Source organism: Danio rerio, chromosome 9 (assembly GCF_049306965.1).
Source record: "Danio rerio strain Tuebingen ecotype United States chromosome 9, GRCz12tu, whole genome shotgun sequence".
In the NCBI taxonomy this organism is placed as follows: Eukaryota; Metazoa; Chordata; class Actinopteri; order Cypriniformes; family Danionidae; genus Danio; species Danio rerio.
This window is the reverse complement of record NC_133184.1, coordinates 6,209,857-6,233,000: the sequence shown is the minus strand read 5'-3', so window position 1 is coordinate 6,233,000 and position 23,144 is coordinate 6,209,857. Positions and strand designations below refer to the sequence as shown.

Here is a 23,144-nt window from a genome sequence, read left to right as displayed (position 1 = left end):
TATTTTGGTCAAAGCTGTTATACTGGTTATATAAAAAAGCATAACAATCTGTAAAGCACTGATAGAAAAGGCATGTGACTTGATCCAAATGATGTTACTTCTTCTGGTGGGAAACTGGAAGGCATTGAGGAATGTCTTTGCACGTCTCTCGTTAATTTGTGCAAAACATTTAGGATATGCCAATAGTAGATTAAATATTTGTTGACTCATTGTGATATTTCGGTAGATTTCTCATCCGCTTATTTTTTTTTAAGTCTGTTTCAGACATGTCAAGTGGTTTCTGGATTGAGGTTAACGTCTTGACCTAAAGCAATTCTGCAATTCTGGAGTAAGACCTATAACACAAAGATGGAAGGAATTTCTCAAATTGCCATCATTGGATTGTAGTTGTGAGTTTTCATTATAATGAATCACTTTTTCAGGAGATAAAAAGTTATCTTCTGAAAGTCCTTTAAGTTTAATCAGTCAGACTGACTGGTTTGTGTGGAAATGACCATAACAGTTTCTAAGTGCATCTCTACCGCTGCTGTCAGTCACTCTGCAAGAAGTGATCACACCAGGACTGACTTAATGTCTTGGATTTTGAGCTGGCCTATGTCACCCATCAAAGGCTGTCCAAACATCAAATTGAGGAAAGTGTGTGGAAATGCTCGTCACACTCTACTAAAAAGCTGAAAAGCAGTTTCATAGAAATGTTCATGGTGTGAATCGCTGTAGAAAATGAAGTCCATTGGAGTGAAGTGCCATGCCTTGTGAATATTAAATGTCAAACATTGACCAAGGAAGATGAGAGAGTTTAAAATCGATTATTGCATGCCAAAGGACTCAAGTTCAAGATGATGCAGGATGTTTGATGAAGCATGACAAGTCTTCAGCAGAGCAGGACAAAATAGAGTGTAATAGTCTAGCAAGGCAAGTTTATTTATATGGTACACACAACAATAATCCAAAGTGCTTTATATAAACAGAAATAAAAGAGACAAGTATAAGAAAATAAAAATACCAATGTATTCAAATGTAATAAAACAGGTTTTGAAGGAATGAAAAAGAAAAACATAATAATATCATCTGTCGGACATTGCACAGTGCCCCTTCAGTAAAGGCACAGCTAAACAGATGTGTTTTCAGTCGTTATTTGAACATGCCTAATGTTGGAGCACATCTGATCATTTCTGGAAGCTGATTCCAGGATCGGGAGGCATAGTAGCTGAGGGCCGATACACCGATTCTAGGCCATTTAGTGATTTATTGACCAGTAATAATAGTTTAAAATCTATTTTGGATGTAACTGGGAGACAGTGTAGAGACCTGTGGACAGGTGTGATTTGCTTTGATTTCGTGGTTCTGGTCAGAATCCTGGCAGCAGTGTATTGGAAGAGCTGCAACTGTCTGACTGTCTTTTTGGGAAGGCCGGTGAAAAGTTCATTACAGTAATCCACCCTGCTGCTGATAAAAGTATAAACAAGTTTAAGTCCTCAGTGAAAACAAAGCATCTAATTCTTGCATTAATTTTTAGATGGTTGTATGCTGATTTAGTTACTGCTTTGACATGACTACTGAAACATAGATCTGATTCCAGAATCACACCAAGATCGATGCAAGGTGTGCATTAATCTTGAGAACCTTATCTCTGTTCCCAAATCCCAGTGTTGGGCTAGCTACTTGAAAAATGCAGTGAGCTAAGCTATTAGCAACTCTGCTTAAAATGTAGCTTAACTACACTAAAAGCTACCCCCTGGGAAATGTAGCAAGCTAAGCTAAAAGCTACATGGCAAAAGTAGCTTAGCTACCTCTAAGCTATTTTTACAACTTTCATTTTAAATTGAAGCAACCTAAATCCAAGTTAATCATATCTTAGTGATCAATAAAACTGTCAATGAAACATATGAGGCATAATCGTTCAATTCAGTAATTTACTGTAAAGAATATGCTGTACCAAACAGAAATAAAGTATAGTATATAACAGCTAAAACAAAAAAATCAATAAAACCAGGTGTTACACATTTAAAATACTACAGTCATTTATAGTAAAGGGAAATATTTTGAAATAAGCATTATATCGTGTATGTGTATGTGTGTGGACGCTACTGCGCTACTTGACTAATAAAATAGCTTCGCTACTGCTATTTGATTTAAAAAGTAGCGACGCTACTGCTACCGCTACTGAAAAATGTAGTTAAGCTGGTAGCGTCACTACTTCTGCTACTGCCCAACACTGCCAAACGCAATGACTTTTGTTTTCCCTTTGTTTAACTAAAGAAAGTTTTGGTACATCCAACTGTTTATTTCATCAATGCATTGGCAGAGGGTGCCAATGGGGCTCTATTTATTAGGCAAGAATGCTACGAAGATATCTCTACTCTACTGTACATGCCTCTAATGCTGACTGCTATAGTAAACCATAGCTGGTAATTATATATATATTTTTTCTCTTTTAGGATTACATGATCTATGTAAGGATCCAGCCCATAAATCCATGCTGTCTGGAACTGGATTTTAATTTATTTAAGTGATTTCTACTGTTAAAAAATTAAGGTTCTTCACTGGCATCTGTGATTTCAATAGTTTGTTCATCACAACGATTAATATGGTTTCTGCATGTGTAAATGAAAAGTCGACCAATAGGCTGTTTAAATACCTAGTGGTGTCACACAAAAAGACAACAAAACTTTCAAAAAATTTATAGTGGTTCCACTAATGAAAAAATGTGGAGAAAGACAAAAACATATCAGTGTCATGTAAAAAAAAAAAAAAAAAAAAATAAATAAAAAAAAAAAATATATATATATATATATATATATATATATATATATATATATATATATATATATATATATATTCCTATGTTTATAATATAGAATAACATAGAAATAGGCTTGATATTTAATTAAATTATGCCTGATATTTGTATATGCCAAATATTAGGTCTGGATATTTTCATTAACTTAGAACTCTGTTACACACTGTATGTACAACATGGTAATTTTCAAAAACCCATAATAGGTGCTCTTTAAGAGAATAGTGGTTCCTCCAGAGCACTAGAGGGCGCTAGGAGAGTGTAGTGTGCTGCTCAGTTTCATTCATCCATTCATTCATTCATTCATTCATTCATTTATTCATTTTATTTTGGCATTGCAAAAGCATTTCCTGCTTATTCAAATTTGTCATTATTAGTGAAAACCATTTAATATATGCTTCTCTGAAACTGTTAAAATTTCACTTTAATTTTATTTAGGCTAGAATATTGTTTTATTTAGCAAACCAACACAGTCTCATGGCAATTCGTGTTTTGGCGCATATAGTGGATTTGTTTTGAAGCGCTTTACCTCAAATGTTATTCATTATTCTTGTCTATAAAAAACAGACCAACCAAAGATACATTAAAATTAAGATTATACAAATTATACTAAGCGAAATTTGCTTCCAAAATATATTCCAAGGAAAATATAGGAATTATGTTTGTTTGTGCCTCTCCACTACTCTACTATATGGGTGAATGATTTGTTTTTTCTCTGTGGAAAATAATTAATTAATTCTCCACTGTAATTGTTGTATCACAAACCTCAGTCATATATTTGCTCATTTTTTATCTCATTATTTTGTCTTGAGCATCTGATTTTTCCTTGGAACTGATGTGCTTTCATTTTCTCCATTTCACTCATGGCAAGTTCAGGTGAGGGTGTGTTTACTAAGCTACCCATGGCTGGAAAATAAACATTTCGATTTAAAAAAAGGAAACATGAGTTTGGACCTATCCATGTCCTAATGAATATTTAATTTAATGCTCTTAAATAATGACATGCACGATAATTCATTTTTGGATTAACTATTCTGTTAAGATCCAGTGAAAGCCTTTACAAAATTCAGAAACAAGGGTAGTTTTTCCTCTATAGCCTACCTCAAACTCCTTTGTATGCACAGAATAGAACCTCAGTTGACTGGTTTAACAGCGTACAGCAGTCTCTCTTAGCATGACAAGCAGTGGTAGTCCCAAGCAGAATACTAACAGACAAACAGATGTTCACATTTACCTAGAGCTGTTACACACTGCATGAAAGGTCATTTTTAATAATCTGCAATAGGGAATTTTTAAGGCATCCACAAACATCTGCTGATGTTCATGCATTCTGGAGCAGCTATGGCTAAATTGCTATGGCTAGCTTGCCTGAAATAGTCTACTGTAGCTTTAGGATGAAGGCTCTCAGATACTCGTGTATCTGAGCTAAGAACAGATCCTGAACTCATCTCAGTTCACAGCAGGGGTCTGTAGCATGGGCTCTGTAGTAATGCACCGTTAAAAAAAAAGGCACCACTGTATTTGTTCTTCCCCTTCTCTATATGTGTTTGGTTTCTATCACTGCATGCCTCCTGCCTCCTTTTACGCATTCTGCTATCTTTTGTTCACGCATTCCTGCTACAGATTTCTCTCTTCCTTCCATCCCCCTTGCATAAATCGAACCGATCATTCAACTTGTCGTATTTTGACAGTCTATCTAAGATTTTTGAAAAATACTGCAGAAATGTGAACATGATTGGATAGCACAGAGTTAGTTAGCACATAAAGCTTTTGTCTATATGTGGAAGGATGTGCAAATCACCCACTCATTGACATTAAACAACATGTTGCTTTTAAATCTAACCTCTCAGGGCCACTCTTTAATTCTAAGCATGAATTTTGTAGTGTATTCTTCATTTGTTGATTTGAATGAAAGCATCTGTTGAATAATCGACTTCAGTACAATTAAAGCCCTGATCAGATCACACTATTTTTATTGTCGGTTACGAAAGTCACTCTGTCAGATTATGCGATTTTGTCATGATAAAATCTTGACTTGTTGTGAGTAACAAATGTGCCAGACTACATGTTCCTTCACAATCAGTCATCCCATAACATCTATGACAAGAGTTTTTTTTTTTTTTTTTTTTACAAAGCAATGACAAGTGTTGCTATAACAATACTTCTTATCATTAATTTCAATGTTTTCTTTTTTATTTTTTTTAAATCTTATGTCAATCTCAATACACACTGATGCTTGCTGACAACTAGGCTACTTAAGTACAACTTGGTTATTTAAGGGCATTCTTTATGACATTGATAGGATCAAATGTATATTTCCTATTAATATTAAAATTTAATTTTTTTATTATTTAAATGTAATTTTTCTAGCCATGGGTTGCTTATTAAACCCACCCTCACCTGAACTTGCCGTGAGTGAGACAGAGAAAATGAAAGCACATCAGCACCGAGGAAAAAATCAAATGCTTAAGACAAAACAATGATATATTTAAACATTACCAAATATATGACAGAGGTTTGTGAGACAACAATTACAGTGGAGCATTAGTTAAATCCTTATTTTCAACGGAACGAAACAAATCATCCACCCACACAATAGTGGATGGACACAAAGAAAAATATAAATTATATATTTTCATTTGGTATAATTTGTATCCTAGTTTTAATCGGTTATCCACTAGATAAACAAGAATAATGTATGAAGTCTGAGGTGATATGCTTCGAAACCAATGTGCTATATGCTTCAGTGCCAAAACACAAACTGGTTTGTTAAAAAAATTAAATCTAGGCTAAAAAAATATATGAAATATACAGTTTCAGAGAAACTTAGTTATGTCTACATTTTTGGGCATTGACATAATTCGAATATTTTTGGCACTATAGACCAACACAATGAATTTGAAATTAAATGTGCTTCAACTGCAAGCTGTCAGCTTTAATTTGAGGGTATTTACATCCAAATCAGGTGAACGTTGTGGGAATTAATACAGTTTGCATATGTGCCACCCACTTGGTATATGTCCAAAAGTAGTTGGATAAAATAATACTTATAAATCAAATTTTCACTTTTTAATACTTGTTGGCAAATGCTTTGCAGTTGATTACAGCCTTTAGTCTTGAACACATAGACATCACCAGATGCTGGGTTTCATCCTTGGTGGTGCTCTTCCTGGCCTCTACAGCAACTGTCATCAGTTCCTGCATTTTCTTGGGGCATTTTTTCTTCAGTTTTGTCTTCAGCAAGTGAAATGCAAGCTCAATCGAATTCAGGTCAGGTGTTTGACTTGACCATTGCATAACTTTTCGCTTCTTTCTATTCAAAAACTCTTTAGCTGCTAAAGTTTAGCTCACAAAAGTTAGCTCAGTTAAAGCACATCTTGTTTATTTCATTTCAAATCAATTGTATTGGTGTATAGAGCCAAAAATGTTAGAATTGTGTCAATGTCTAAATATTTATGGACCTAACTGCATATTAAACTTTTCATTTTATTGACAAAATCGTCCATTGCTGATGAGTTTCAATTTTAAGCAAAACAGGCTTTTACAATATATTAGCAGCACTGAATGGGTTTCCAGATTACCTTGAAAGAACTAGGTTGAAAGGATGAGAGAAGAATGAGGAGGAGAATGAAGATGTCTGCATATTTGTTCCAGTCTGTCAAATAAAATTTCCTAAAACACTTTAACGTTTTAGAGAAAGTAGATAAAGTTTGCATAATTAAAGACTGATCCATATAGGCCAGTTTCTATTCTATCTCATTTTTCAAAAAAACTGGAAAAAATGGAGTTGGTAGTTGGAATTTTTTTTAGATTTAAAGAAGCCATTTGATACAATAAATCTTAATATATTGATAAATAAACTAGAAAAGTATGGTATTCAAGGAGTATCCTTGGATTGGATTAAGTGATTAATATAAGTGATTGAAAAAGAATGATATGAGAAGGGTATGGTGAAATTTCAATTAATTGCTGTTTGCAATACTACGTATTTGTTGAGTCTATGTTATAAAACGATGTACAAATGGAACTAAACATATAACTTAATAATATACAACAAATATATATATAACAAATATTGTCAAAGATGCCAAAATGATAAAATAAGTCTCATGTAAAGCTCATTTGTCTTATGTAAAAAAGAAGAGATAAATAAAAGAAGAAATAAGTTGAATAAACGAATGATTTGTGATAATGGGGTGGGGAAAATAATAAGCCTGTGCTGCATCCCACTCCATTTCGACCATGTTTAAAAGTATTTTGTTTAAAGCATTGTTTTGTGTATGATTTTTCTATTTGAATCAAGTCAAACCAATCGTATCCATCCGAGACCCACTCATAAGTAAACATGCAGCCTGTTTTTTGATAACCTGACCTACAGATTAACAGCAGCATCCACAGATATAACTGAGAAATGATGTGCTCCTATGGACAGTGACAGAGCTCAGGGTGAAGATCGGGGAAAATATTAAACATGCTAGACTTTCTGCGATTGGTGTCAGGAGGCATCGCAGACATAGCATTGTTTGAACTCTGCCACATTACATGATAAGAAATGACTGAATCTTGTGTCATGATTCCCTTAATGTTGTTTATGACTACCCACGACACCCTACGTCAAGGAAATCGTGCCAAAATCGTTTGATCTGACCAGGGCTTAAGTCTTCTCATGTTTTGCTGATCATGAGGGATCTGAACTCGTAGTCACTTCTCTAAAATTGCAAGGCTTTCATGGAAATTACACCATTATGATAATGGGATGACATTGGTTCAATCTGGTGCATATATATTTTTCATTTTTCGAAAGGCTTATGCTTGAGTCTATTGGTCAGCGATGATGGGGAGGAATTAGTGTAGACTGGAGAGCTTCATAACTGTTGTTGCTCATTACTTTTTCTTTGCAGATAACATTGAATTGGTTCTATTAATAATGAGAAACCAGACTAACACTCTCTTATGAAAGACATGACATTGAACAAATGCTGTGATTTTATTTTATTTTTCGACCGCAACCTTGCAGTCCTAATTTATTGATTTGGCTTTCTGAGCAAAAAAAAAAGTCACTAAGGACAGAAAAGTTGAAGCGAAGACACAAAATGTAGCCATAAACAATTTTTGTGTGTGTGTGTGTGTGTGTGTCTACTGGAAAGGTCAAAGGATGAAACAGCTGAAAGGGATTTCTGTGGTGGCAAAAGCCTTGAAGTGACAAATATGATATGACAGTTCTTGTCCTTATGTGCCTTTTTCTTTGAAGACCTCTAACAAAGCTTTTTTTTTTCAGAGAAAGCACATTCGCTTTTACAACCTTAAAGACTTGGCCTTCAGTAGTGCACTGGAGACAAAATCAAAGCAAATCAACCAAGGCTTATGAGAATCTCTGAAAGTCATTGGAAACTATCGTCATGCTTAATATAGTCTGAGCACCACTGCAAAATATCAAAACTGAAATGGCATCTGCAAATAAATCTGTCTAGATCTTTCAACAAACATGATTTCTTTGAGTCAATTTTTATGACTATATCTTTACTAATCAGATTTCATTTCAACTTGCTTTCTGTCTACTTTAGTGCTTTCCAAAATTAATTATTTACTCCAAAATTATCTAGTTGTGTATGAATAAAATATATTAACAGCTTACATTTTGAAAAACTCAGCTTTTTTTTTCAACACGGTTTGCCATTCAGCTAAAAACAAAACAAGTTTTGCCTCTTGACCTCAGTGTGCATGCTGTTTTTTTTTTTTTTAGTTCAATCGTTACAGTATTTTTAATAACATTATTACAAGGGTGTTTGGAATACTTGATTCATATTGGTCAGTCACAACATTCCAATGTATGTTATTCCTAGATAACAACTGCTGGAATTAATAAAACAGGCTCATCTGGGTGCTTTTGAACGATGATCGTCAGGGTGTACGTTCACACGTTGACTGTTTGGTGTCCATCTTGTGACTGTATTATATGTAGGTTAGTGTCTGCTCCTGTCAGCCATTTTTGATTTTATCAGCTTGTTTTTATTGGATTTATTCAAAGAATTAATAAAATATTGTAGGTGCCTATAGCCTAGTGGCTAAGGCTGTTGACCCAAGTTTGATTCACCTTCACATTCTGCATTAACAACTGCCAGGATGTATTTGATCCCTTAATTACACGTTAATTAGCAAGTAATTTCTAATGTATTACAGTTCAGAAGTAACTTGCACAACACAGTTGCTTTCTAACTGGTTCATTTACTTAAGGCAAAACATTTCATATTTACCCAAGACAGGTAAACTGTGTGTGTGTGTGTGTGTGTGTGTGTGTGTGTGTGTGTGTGTGTCTGTGACTTATCCCCTCCTCTTCTCTCTTACTACAAGTTGTAGCAAATTATCTCAAAGTGAATTGAAGATTCATTTGAACTGGGCTTCTAAAGAATCGACTCTTTACATCTGAACAAACAAATCATGTGGCGAATGTTCAAACGGGCAGTTGACTTCAATTACGGCTATTGCTATCAAAAATAAAAACCCTTTTATGTCTAAGCAAAGTAGCAAGATTGAAGTTTAAACTGTTTTTGGAATATTTAAGCATGTTCTGACTGAAGTCTCCAAATATGATGACAATCCCTTACTGTGTATCCTTTCTTCCCTCTCTTAGGTATTGTTTCTCTCATATCCTTGGTGGTTCTTTCTTACGACCGCTACAGCACATTGACTGTGTACCATAAACGGGCTCCAGACTACCGCAAGCCTCTGCTGGCAGTAGGAGGCTCCTGGCTGTACTCTCTGATCTGGACAGTGCCTCCTCTTTTGGGCTGGAGCAGTTATGGGCTGGAGGGTGCCGGAACCAGCTGCTCTGTATCATGGACTCAGCGCACGGCCGAGTCTCATGCCTACATCATCTGTCTGTTTGTATTCTGCCTGGGACTACCAGTGCTTGTCATGGTCTACTGCTATGGGAGACTGCTGTACGCCGTCAAACAGGTAAACTGAGGCTCGGATTTGTGCATCAAAAAGAAAAAATGCTTCTAAGTTTTGTAAAGACTCTGACTGGATCTTATAGGGATAGTTCACACACAAACAAATACAATTTTGCCATCCTTTACTCACTTTCTATATGTTCCAAATCTTTTTGTGGTTTCTTTATTCTGTTGAAGATATACTTATGAATTTTGGAAAAAAAAAAAAAAAAACAAGTAGTCATTGACATCCATAGTATTTTTTTGTTACTGCTATGGATGTCAGTGGCTATTTTTTCAACAACATTCTTTAGAATATCTTTGTTTTGCAAAGAGATTCATCAATTATGAAGAAACGGTGTGTAAATGTTATTTTTTGGGTTAACTAGCCCTTTAAAACACTTCCAATTGCTGTAAAATACCCAAATGAAAGTTTCTAGTGAATCTGAAAGATCTTTAAGATGTTCAAGATGTGTTGATGATATCTCAGCAAATCATCAGGTAATGATTAACCCTTCATCCTACCTCTGGTCTTTAAAGACTTACGTTGTACAAAGACTTACAATGAATCAGTACTAAAACATTGCGTACAGACAAAGCTGTAAATGAGCGCATTGAGCACATGTGCACAAGTGCAAAACCCCTCCCTGCCTCCTTCCCTGTATGAATATGGTAATGACTCCTCTTTGGCAAAAGTAAATGAAAAAGCAATGGCAAAAGCAAGCAAGAAGAGAAACTTCACATTATGTGAATTGGAGGGTTTCCTATTGGATGTAGACCAGAGGAAAACTGTGTTATTTGCAAGTTTGTCCTCCGGAATTAATCACAAAAGAAAAAAAAATTGAGGAGAAGAGGAGGTTAAGAGGAGAACAATGGCACATTGTCAAAATGTGGGCCGAACAGGTGGGGGAACAGGGGTTGCTGAACTAACAGTCTTTAAGGAGAGAGTTGCCTCAATTGTGGGCGACACTTTACTGTCTGGAGTAGTATCTGTGTCTGTGGGAAACACAGATGTATTAGAGCAGGGGTCACCAAACTTGTTCCTGGAGGGCCAGTGCCCTACAGATTTTAGCTCCAACTCTAATCAAACACACCTGAACAAGCTAATCAAGGTCTTACTAGGTACACTTGAAACATCCAGGCTGGTGTGTTGAGGCAAGTTGGAGCAAAACTCTGCAAGGAAACTGGCCCTCCAGGACCGAGATTGGTGACCCCTGTATTAGAGGAACACTTTGTTGGGGCAGTATAGCAGCACCCTTCTGCTCTTATCAAGGCAGCGACACCGGCATTTCAGCTGCCCAATCACCTGCTCTACAACTCTGTGCTCTTGGTCACTTTGTGGGTTGTTGAGGGGGGTTAACAGCCATGTCTTTAATGGATAATTGCGGTCTCCTGCTACAGTTTAAATAATTACACTAAAAAAAAAATATATATATATATATATATAATAATAATAATAAAAAAAACTTAAATACATCACTCACTATGAAGCCACCCATCGTGCACCCTGCCACCTTGGAGCCTTCGGATCTGACCTTGGACAATGTTCTCTAATAAGGCCAACACTGCTATTGTGGAAGCAAATTTTTCCATCCTCAAAATAGCAAAAGTGGATTGGAAACGCCCTTGATGCTTTACGTCATGCGCTTTAGACTTTGCGCCTAGATCATTAAAATAGAGCTCTATATGTTGATAAGCTGTTAAGACTTTATAGCACATTTAGTTAATAGTAATGCACATACTACTTGATCTATTATTTAGATTTCAATAGTTGCAGATGAGCTACTGGTTAAGCTATTTATTTATTATACAAAGTCATACCTTAACTTAAAGGTGGAGTTATCATACCAGCTATTTTTTTTTTCTCTGTTGAAAACAAAAGAAGCCATTTTGAAGAATGATGGAAACCTGTAACCATTGATTTCCATAATATGTTTCTGCACTACTTCTGCAATGACTGACAGCAGCAGTAAAAATGCTCATACTGTAGAAACATCTTCTATTGTGCTAACAACAACAACAACAACAACAAAATAATAATTTGATTTGGAATAGGTAAAGGGTGAGTCAATTATGACAGGTTTTTCATTTTTGAGTGAATTTTAAATAATCTCTTTAAATATTTGTGCATTAGTCAAGCATAAATGAATGAATATTAGTTGTTTTTAATATATTCTTTTTGTTTTACTTTTGCAAATCAAGTGTTGTTATAGCCGAGATGTAAAAATTGGCCCTTGTGAGATGTCACTGCCTGAAGTGTTTTTTTTAGTGAATAAATGTACACCCCCTTCTGAAAGTAATTAAAGAGAACAGAACAGAGCTTTAACCTGTGATATGTTTGAAAGAACAATGAAGTGACATGTTGTCATGGCGACTGGACGAACATGTACAGTAAGAACAAAAAGTGCTATTATGTCCTCAAGACTTCCGACCTTCCCTTTCATTTAAACACACCTCATGTTCTGGCCAAGTAACTGGTTGCTTTAGAGACCTGGAAAGAGTGCACGAGGATCTCATTCATGTGTGTGGCAGTGTGATTTGGATGCCATATTGTCTGGGTCTCCCATTCAATGGGGTGTAATTGGGTTCACCTGGCTGTTGCAAGGAGGGAAACACTGATATTTTAGAGAACATTTTATCAGTGCGACAGATCCTAATACAGCAGGTACTAAACGTGTCATGTTTTTTTTTTTTGGCAAACATAATTCTAAAGAGCTGTTGACATGAAATTGCACCAAATTTTGGTAAATTACAATTCAAAATAAAAATAATAATGTGTAATAACAATGGAATGGCACAGGAGGAAAATACTGAACTACTGAAATGTATTTGACACTGTATAAAAGGCTTTTTTTTGGTAAAGACATCTTCAAGATGCCTCTTATGTGAAGAATGGAGTCTCGTACATTGCTCAGGTGTGATTGCCATTCAAAACTCTTGACGGTTTCATGAACTCTGAGTTTTAAGTTCATCCGCTGTGAAAAAAACTTGCTGGATAAGTTGGAGGTTAGTTCCGCGGTGGCCACACGGGATTAATAAAGGGACTAAGCCGACAAGAAAATGAATGGATGAAGTTGAGAGTTTCCTTGACTGAATGACCACACATGTACTGAGGTTTCTAACAACTCTTTTAGTCTTTACACATACCACTTATTTCAATTGTTAAATAATAGGCAGAAACATATAGTATAAATGATTTATTTGAGCACAAGAAGTACATTGTGTGAAATAAGTCCAGTGTATATGCAACAACAAAAGTCTTGTTGATTTGCTCTCTCACTCACTGCCAGAAAGTGCTTGAACATCTTTTCATATGAGTTCGCTGCTGGCTGCTGGTTGAAATCCACTACAGAGCAAAGATTGGGCTACATGACAAAAATACAGAATTAGGATTCTATTATAAACAATAGTACTACTAACAATAGTATTACCCCCGGTCCCACTTTATTTTAAGTGGCCTTAACTAATATGTACTTACACAGGATTTAATAGTTTGTTACAATGTACTTATTGTGTAAATACATGTATTTACTATGTACTTATGCTTGATTTAATACATGTATGTGATTACATCTGTAATTAACTTTTGTAACTACATTTGTCAATACACTGTTGACCATACCTTACACCTTAACCCACCCATAAACCTACCCACACCACCAAACCTGTTCATAACCCAACCTCTATCTCAACTCAAAAGCACCACAAGTGTTCTCAAATACATCATAAACACAGTAAGTACATTGTATTTATTTTCTGATGCAAGTACATAGTAGTTAAGGACACTTAATATAAAGTAGGACCTTACCCCCCCTCCCTTTTAAGTAGCAAATATGATTTACTCTGATGCCATATATACATATGTTAATGTTATAGATAGCTTAGCTAACAGCGGTCATTGAGATAAATGGCAAACGTATGATAATAGCAAACATTATTGAAAGATTATCACCATACCGGAGAGACTTTCACACTTATTAGCACACGCAGGCTAAACACATAGAAGAACTGAAACATAAACAAATGTCATTTCATCACTAATCAATGATGAATGATGAATGAAATTCAGGATCTGCAAAGGCCACACCTACTCTATTTTAATTCTTAGATGCATCTGTATATATTTTAACATAACTGTTAAAATTCGATATTATATTTCTGTACATAAAACAAGTTACATTCTTCATCATTTTCTCTCATTTTAGATCAAAATTTTTGACTATCTATTTCCTATGTTTTCTTTTTGCAAGCCAGCCGCTCTACTGTTAGCTTGTACTGTTAGCAGCTGTGCAGCAGGGGGCAGGTGTGTCACATAATGCTTGTTTCACACCGCAAGTGTCAGCGGCGCGTGAGCAGAGCGTGCGCAGCACGTATGTCGAGCAGTAGCAGCACGCAGGCGTTTGCCTTTCAAACCAGCTGCGTCTGCAGCGTGCAGCTCTTCGGCAGCTGCTGCAGAGATCAACCTATCTCTGTCTATTCTATCTAGTTACCCATGTCTCTCTATATACAAATACACTTTTTAAACTTTTCATCTGCACCAAGGCCCCTCCTATGCTGTTTCTTTAACCTGCAAATGTTTATTTTACAAATTTTATAGATCAAATAGTACTGTATGCTTCTCAAGCTAAATGAGAAGTGTCTACAGTCAGAAGACAATCCCCTGTGATATCATGTCATTTGTTTTTTGATTATCAGGTTGTTGTAGACCTAGTTATAATAATATTTATACAATATAGTTATAATGATATTTATACATGATCAAACTAGTGTTACTTTCTCCGCTTCAGTGATGTCCAGCGGCAGAATAACAGCTCGTTAATTCATGCTCGTGCAGAGGATGAGATGGACAAACGTAACCAATGCATGCCATTCTTTTACTTATTTTCGTGTTGTTAGATTCACAGTGCAAACAGTTCCCGAAAGGAATAACTCGAGTGAGCATAAAACAAAGCCGATTAAAACTTTCTTACTCTGCTCAGCTGCACAGAATACAGCGAGCTCACATAATCCAGCATGCGTGTCGAACTACACTACCCACAATACACTTCGCTATGGACTACAAATCCCGTAAATATTCCATTTCCCCTCTCCTACAACACTAGTGTGCAACTTAAGCAAACTGATACTAAAATTGTTTTACATTTGGTTTTGTAGTTCGGGCCTAAATAAATGTGTGTTGCTGTTTTTAATCGTTTTAAGTTCATTTGATTGACTATATATAAACCATTTGACCTTATTAACGCATTTATTTGGTAAAATTGCTACTTTTTACTGTCATTCAATGTGTTTTGGTCATTATCAATGCACTGTCACTTTAATTGAGCGCGAGCAGCGTGTCAAAAATAGACCCAGCGCCGAAACTATCGCTGCACTGCTGCTTCGCGAACGCTCACGCCTCACTCTGACGCGCTGCTGCTGCGTGCGGTATGAAAGCTCTAATCTATTAACATGGACGCCTAAAACACACGCGCTGCTCACGCTCTGCTCACGCGCCGCTGACGCTTGCGGTGTGAAACAGGCGTAATGATTGACAGGTAACTGAGCCAGTGAAAGTGCTCAGAGTGCAATAAATCAACAACATGTCTAATAGAGTACGGAAGGGTAGTGCCAGTGATACGTTCAGCAGTCCGGACTATTCGCTGCAGTCTACGGAGGTCGGTTCTGGCAGCTGAGCCGAACCAGAGGGTGATTGAAGTGCAGAGGATGGTTTGGATGACAGCTTAGTGGAACTGTTCAAGCAGCTCCTGTGGCAGGTTGAACTTCCTCAGCTGATGCAGGAAGTACAGTCTCTGCTGGGCTTTCTTTACAATAGAGTCTATGTGAATGTCTCAGATCCTGAGAGAGAAACCTGAATGACTCAGTGCTGTTCATGATGGTGAGTGGGGGAAGTGCAAGGCGGTATCTCCTAAAGTCCACTATCATCTCCACTGTTTTGAGTGTGTTCAGCTGCAGGTTGTTGTATCTGCACCATAAAGCCAGCTGCTCCACCTCCTGTCTGTATGCAGACTCGTCACCGTTCCAAATGAGGCCGATAACAGTAGTGTCGTCCGCAAACTTAAGGAGTTTGTTGGTAGGGTCTTTTGCGGTGCAGTCGTTGGTGTACTGGGAGAAGAGCAGTGGGGAGAGAACACATCCCTGGGGAGCACCAGTGCTGATGGTGCGGCTGTCGGCTGTGTTACACATGCTATGTTCCATAAATGTCTCTTGTAGATTTTGTGTATTCATTTTCTTTCTCTTTCTCCTTCAATGAGACTTTAATTCTGATCAGGTGCAGTCATCATCATCATCATTTTCTTGTCAGCACAGTCCCTTTATTAATCAGTGGTCGCCACAGCAGAATGAACTGCCAACTTATCCAGCAAGTTTTTACACAGCGGTTGCCCTTTCATTCGCAAACCATCTCTGGGAAACATTTACACACACACTCATACGATACGGACAATTTAGCCTACCCAATTCACCTGTACTGCATGTCTTTGGACTGTGGGGGAAACCAGAGCACCCGGAGGGAAAACATGCAAACTCCACACAGAAATGCCAACTGAGCCGAGGTTCGACCCAGCGACCTTCTTGCTGTAAGGCGACAGCACTACCTACTGCGCCACTGCCTCGCCCATCAGGTGCAGTCAACCCTGCAAATTGACTCTACTGATAGATTCTCTTTCCTGATTGGTCCACCTAAGGATTGGCTTGTGGATATGAAGCTGCGGTCACATTGGGCTTTTCCTCCGATAGACTTCCATTAATACGCACGCGCATGCGTCAGACCGGAAAGGTCTGCAAGGTCATGTGTCAAATTTCGCAGGTTGCTGTGGTGCAAAGTTCAAGCTCTGTGAACTCTGACCTGCGAAATCGCATCACTTGATTGCGTGAGACCAATCGAGGATCAAAACATGACATCTCTGGACAGAAATTTAAAACATGGAGCAATTTCTTGCTTTTTTTAATGTCCAATAAGCTTGTTTATTCCCGCCCCTTTTCGCAGCGCCATACGACAGACTTTCACACACACAAACACTAGTGTGACTGCAGCTTAAGACAGAGCTGGGATCTTTGGAGCTCGAATCCCAGTATCTGCAGTATTTTTATTGGGGTTTTGTTCTTTTTGATGTGGTTAAATTGTTGATAATGTCTGTGAAGATTTTTACTCCTCTGGTGAGAGGATTTATTTAGCCAAATCATGCGAGTAAACACCTAACCTGTCAAAGCTTCTTTTGTTTATCTTTGTGGCAAAAAAGACTTATTTATTGTTTGTTTAATTCATTAATTTATTGGAAGCTGTAGGGAGGTGGTTGGCATTTTTTGTCTAAGTTTTCTCCTGTGTGAAAACAGAAAGGGGGTTAATGTATTGTGTTGTATTTTCTTTAATGTATTAGTTTAGTTGGATTGAAATATTGAAGTTAGGATGTTTTGTTAATGTTGGCCTGAAGACATGTTTGCTTACGCTAAATAAACGTATACTTTTTTTTTTGTTTGACGCTAAGCTTGTTGTTTTTGTGAGTCAGTAGAAGGGAAATTTTTTTATCCAAACCTCCACCACTTTCTTTATTACTCCTTCCCAACCCTAGAGGGGGAAGTTGTAATACACATGACTACATTTCTAAATAAATTACTTTTGTTTCTATGCACATACTTTATGGAAAACCTTGGTTGTTGCAGAAGTCTGGTAAAAAAATTTCAAGTCAACACCACCTCTAGAAATCTACTTTATGAGACAAGCTGTGACGTGTTCAATACATATTTTACCCGCTCTATGCAGTTTATCAAATGGAATTTCTCTTGTAATATTTATCAAAACATTTTGTCCCACTCGGATCTGTGACTTGCTGGATGAAAAATATCAATCATATATGACGCTACAAATGTAATGTGAAGGGTGAATGTAATAAATTGAGTAGTTTAAGACATTCATACATTAATCCTTATCATTACACGTCTACTCATCATCAAATTTCATGTAGGCTAAAGAATGATGTGTGCTTGTATCAGATCAATGAGGCTGGTTAACTACTTTAGAGACCAAAGTGAAAGAGGAGTTTCTGTATCTGATAATTATAGAGTCCTAATTAGAATGCTGTTCTAATTATAGTACATTTACAGAGCTTAGTTATCCATTTAGATTTAGCTAATTGCTTAGTTTGAATGAAATATATTAGCAAATGCTATCCAAATGAATATTCATGCTGGATATTATTACTCATTTCTTCATGATAAAGGAACGTTATTTTTAAGTCCCTTTAATTTAAACAGTTGAGTTTTACCATTGGATCCATTCAGCTGATTTCCGGTTCTGGCAGGAGCATTTTTTAACTTAGCTTAGCATAAATAATTGAATCAGATTAGACAATTAGCATCTCACAAAAAAAAAAAAAAAAAAAAAAAACTTTCTTAAATTGTCCTATTTTTGCCCGTATTATGGGTTTTTAAAATAATACCTTCCATGTAACGTAGACTAACCATGTTGCGCACACTTTTCGCTATTCAGCGCACTCAAACGACCACTCCTTCGTCATTGAAAGCCCGATAAGCATGCTTGTGTGCTCATTCTCTGAGTGATAACCTATTGCACAATCCTAATCTTGATTGATGTCTTTTGGAACAGTAGTTTTTTGAGAAAAGATGGGAAAAGTACAGCCAACGCATGTGTACGGAAGATGATAGGTATTAATGGTGTTCCGTAGATGACTAAAATAGTGTTTCGTAAAGGGCACATAACTTTAATTCAATAGCAACAATAGGCATTGTTTGAAGTCTTTAAAAAAAAAAAAAAACTTATGTCAGAATATAACAATATTGTGTTTAACTTGAAGTTAATGATATATTTAATAACTCTATTATAAAAGTTTGTAATGAATAGCTCCATAATCATTTAATTTTTATATCATGTTTATTTTATTACAGCATGAAAATTTAAAAAATTAAAACATTAAATTCATGCAAATTAACGCTAACTTGACTGACCTTTTATGAATATAAACATCATCACTGCACAAAGAGGATCCAAACAGCGTTTGCAGCCTGTCTCTCAGACTCTCTCTGGCGGAGAGTTGCGACATACGGTCATCACCCACAACTGATGTTTAAATATCCCCATTTTAAAGCATTTATTCAACAAAAGATAAGTTATTTAACAATTTGTGACAACATAATATTAAGTTCTTAAAGACTGTAATATTGTGTGATGCATATATTAAATGCAAAAGCATATTGTCGTTGCTTTAAATGTCTGCTTTAAATACTTTAAATCAGTGGTTCTCAAACTTTTTCCATCAAGTACCACCTCAGAAAAAAATTGTCCCTCCAAGTACCACCATATGACCAGTGTTGAAGTACAGTAGCTTAGTAGGCCTAATTAGGCAGATACAGCTCTGCACAGTTTAAAAATGTGGAAGATTAATTACTATGATTAAAAATATTTATTATTATCAGCCACTTTAAACCTTATAAATGGTTTAAACATTACAGGGGTGTGCTTTTTGCGCACGTTTTCTTATTGAATAAAAAGTTTATCCTACTCAGTTATGCGCATGTTTTTATGCGCATTTTCAAAGTTATTGCGCATCTTGGTGTTTCTATCAACCGATTTTTATTATTTTTTTATGCACATGTCCATAATATGCAAGCAAATAGGTGGATGGAAACAAAGCTATTGTTGTGCACACAAAGAATGAGCTCAGCTGAAAACATATTCTGAACTACCAAATTATTTTATCAATATATTTTTTTCTTCCTTAAATGCGCATGCATAATCCAAGATGATAATGACAGTGTTCATCAGGCTCATATTGGAAAGAGTGGTTCAGAAAGCATGACTCATCATTTTTATACATGGATTGGCCACCACAGAGTCCAGACCAGGCCAGGATTGGCTAATCGGGAGGACCAGAAGAATTCCCGGTGTGCCGGTCCGTTTTTTCACCGCGAGGGGCGGTGTCCCTAGCTTTCTTGCACTCTTTTGCTACTTGCATTTATTTGACCATATTGCGTTATGACGCCGCCTACCCTAGTTCAAACCTCACCTTAGTAATAATGGTTATTTAATTTTTTCATTTTTATTGTTTAGACAAATAATACTGTTAGGGTTGTTAAACATTTGAAGTTAAAAGCAGCTGTTTTCTTGAAAAAGACATGATAGTGTCATTAGAAACGGAATTGGAAATGACCTAATTTTAATATAGTCAGTCGTGAACTGAGGTTAAAACTCCAGGGCTGAAAAGGAGTCCCACTCCGGCCCTGGTCCAGACCTTATCCCTGTTGAAAATCTTTGGGACGTGCCGGAGAAGAATTTGTGTTTTGTACTCTGTAGTTACTGATCTGACTCTTCCATCATCAATTTAAGATCTTGGTGATGAATTACAGAACATCGCACAATGCCATGGCTAATATGTACTGTAATCGTGTGTGTGTGTGTGTGTGTGTGACTTTTGGTAATGGTGCTATTTAAATGATACGGCTCACAGGATGAAGATTGAAAGCATGTTTCTGCTTTTTCTCCTGAAATGTCTTGTGTCTGAAATCTCATACCTCAACATCTTAAGAGAGCACATGCATGTCTGTTTTATCATTTGACATTAAAAATCTTTAATGGAAATGTACTGTATGCATAGTAGTGGCTTGGAATTTGAGAGGAATTAAAAATATGTTTATATGCAGATCAAATGTTGTGATATTCCATATGTATCAGATTTAAGTGGTCCAGAACAGATGCAAACAAGAATGGGTCACATGTTGTTTGTGTGTGTTTACATTTAAACCAAATCCCAATGTATATATATATATATATATATATATATATATATATATATATATATATATATATATATATATATATATATATATATATATATATATATATTTTTTTTTTTTTTTTTTTTTTTTGTCTGTGGCAATTTAAACAATAAGATCATGAATTCTTTAAAAAAAAATCATTATGACCTTAAACTTTTAAAGGACTGTTAAGAGTCTAAACACTTACCTATTCCAGTGCCGTCTCTTTACCTTCCTGCAGTTGTGAGTCTCTGTGGAAAAAGGCTGTTTAACTCAGCCTCATTTAGTTTCCACACCTCGTGTCCTTCCTTCACTTGGTCAGGAAGAATTGATGGACAACAAAGCATGTAAAGTTTAATCAGAAAACAAAAAAAAGAAAAAACAAATGTAATCAGCACTCCCTCACGAACGACTGCTGCATAAACAAACAAAACGGCAACTTAAAATATTCCAGGTCAGGTGTTTTGTCATCCATCACTGATGTCAGTCCTTGCCTTCTATCTCTGTGAAAGTAGGAAAGTTTAGGGTGATTTCAAGAGCCCTGTTTTGAAGGAGGGCACAAAGCAGAGGCTGTGCCTAACAGTTACAAATACTGGGACACAACAAGCTGAAGGTCATTCATTGGACAGTGTCCGTGAGCATCTGTCAGGGTTTTTTGTTTAATGCTTTTTACCCGTTCTGAATCAGCATTGGCCCTTTTAGACATAGACCCGATCTGATACCTGTATCAGCTGATACAGATTTGATCCCAATACTGTGCCTTTTTTTTTTTAAACATAATATCGTTTCTATAGTTCTGATGATAAACTCAAATAATAAATGTTCTTAAGTAAAATAACACTAGGCTACATTGTTTGAGCATTTGTTATAACATTAATCAGATTTTTTTTGTGGTCCAGCTTATGTTTCATTCATTCATTCATTCATTCATTCATTCATTTTCTTTTTGAATTAGTCCCTTTATTAATCCGGGGTCGCCACAGCGGAATGAACTGCCAACTTATCCAGCACGTTTTTACACAGCGGATGCCCAACCAGCTGCAGCCCATCTCTGGGAAAAAGTTTATGCTTCCTTTTTTAATATTAAGATTTTTATTTGAAATCTGCTATAGGCTTTCACTATTGACCCAAATCGTTGGTAAAAATAACCTGCCTTTGAGCAAAGCTGATATTTTCCTGCAGGCTTGATGCAGACTAAACTTAACCGTCTCAGGCCGGTGTTACTTAATAAACATTCCCTCGCCTAAACTCGTCATAAAATAGGTCCACTTATACGGTTCAGCGCCAAAACACGAACAGGTCTTTTAAATAAAATATTGATATAGATAAAATAACAGTGAAATATTCACAGTTTTAGAGTAGTATTTATACTAATTAGCCACTAAATCAAAAAGTTATGAATTGCTGTGAGATTGTGTTGGCAGCACTTGTTCTCTTTCCCTTTGTGGAGTGACATTATACTGACTACTGCCACCTGTGGGTATGAAAAGATACAACATCTCATGCAGGAGCATAACATTTGTTCTATGTTGTCTGTTTATTGTGTTTAATCATAGCTTTTTGGTCCATACACATTTGTTGTGAGGTGACAACCAAGATGCGAGGTGTTGATATTCATCTGCACTAGATCTTTGATGTGTCCAACGCTTAAAAAGGCTGCCTTTGGAGGCAGCATTCGAAGGGAGGAAGGCATCAAGGCACATCTGCATCTAAATTCTTCTTCACTTCCTGTCTCTAAAGGCACCTTCTTCTGAATGAATTTTGAAGGCAGCATAGATGTGTCCTTTGCTGCGTTTGATATCCCACAAACATATGCATTCCATTTCTGACAGTTGAGCTAAAAATATAAACATGCTGTCTCGGAGCTCTGCTTCGCTTTAATTTTGTGTGCACATGGAAGTTTTCGACCAACATTTTCCTGTTTTGATGGCATTTCTGGCAAGAAGTTAGTGTTGTTGTGAGCAAACATTCCCTTATACTCTCTCCATTTGCTGTAGATGGACCGTGACTTTTATAGTGTTTACTCAATACTCTTTTAAAGTGGTTTTGTCTGCGGGACTCATTAAAACTGACTGCCATAGTTCTTGACCCTTGAGACTGCACTTCTACACCCCTGTAATGATAACTGCAACACCTTAGCACTAAGTAAAGCCAAGGTGAGAGAAAGAAGACAGAATGATGAGGAGAGACAGAGGTGAGAGGGAGAAAAGACACTTAAAATTCCAGTTCTTGAACACAGGAACTCTTAAGGCTGATTTATAGTCGACACGTCCACAAGTTTGCTTGGTTGTGACTAAGTCCCTTTAGGGCATAGGTCTTTTTGGGCCGGGCTGATCATCGTCTTATGATCTGATAAAACACTTAGCAGACTGTCGTGTTTTTCTGCCTAATTAATTGACGATTCTGGGATCTGTGACTCTCTGAAAGTAAGAGGTTTCTTTTCTGGACAGACCAGCCCATGTGACATCATCTGCAGCCGATTGGTTCTTTTCTTTATTGACATTGGGCTGACCCAATCACAGACTTCCATTTTGTGCTCTGTGCAAGCGTGCAACGTCAGTGTATATTTGTCAAAAAAGTCAAGAGTCACGCTTGTTACACGCGCAGGAGAGCAAAAGCGGTGAGATGTAGACTTTTAGTTACAATAA

The 23,144-nt window shown here is 36.5% G+C and overlaps 1 protein-coding gene across 2 annotated transcripts in view; it reads left to right on the top strand.

The window, feature by feature from the left end:
* The window catches only part of tmtops2b (teleost multiple tissue opsin 2b), a 129,241-nt gene that overhangs the window by 88,153 nt on the left and 17,944 nt on the right, over window positions 1–23,144 (top strand). For both annotated transcript variants that reach the window (XM_073911523.1, NM_001282373.1), the window contains 1 exon segment: window positions 9,429–9,754. In XM_073911523.1, coding sequence (XP_073767624.1) covers window positions 9,429–9,754 — 326 coding nt within the window.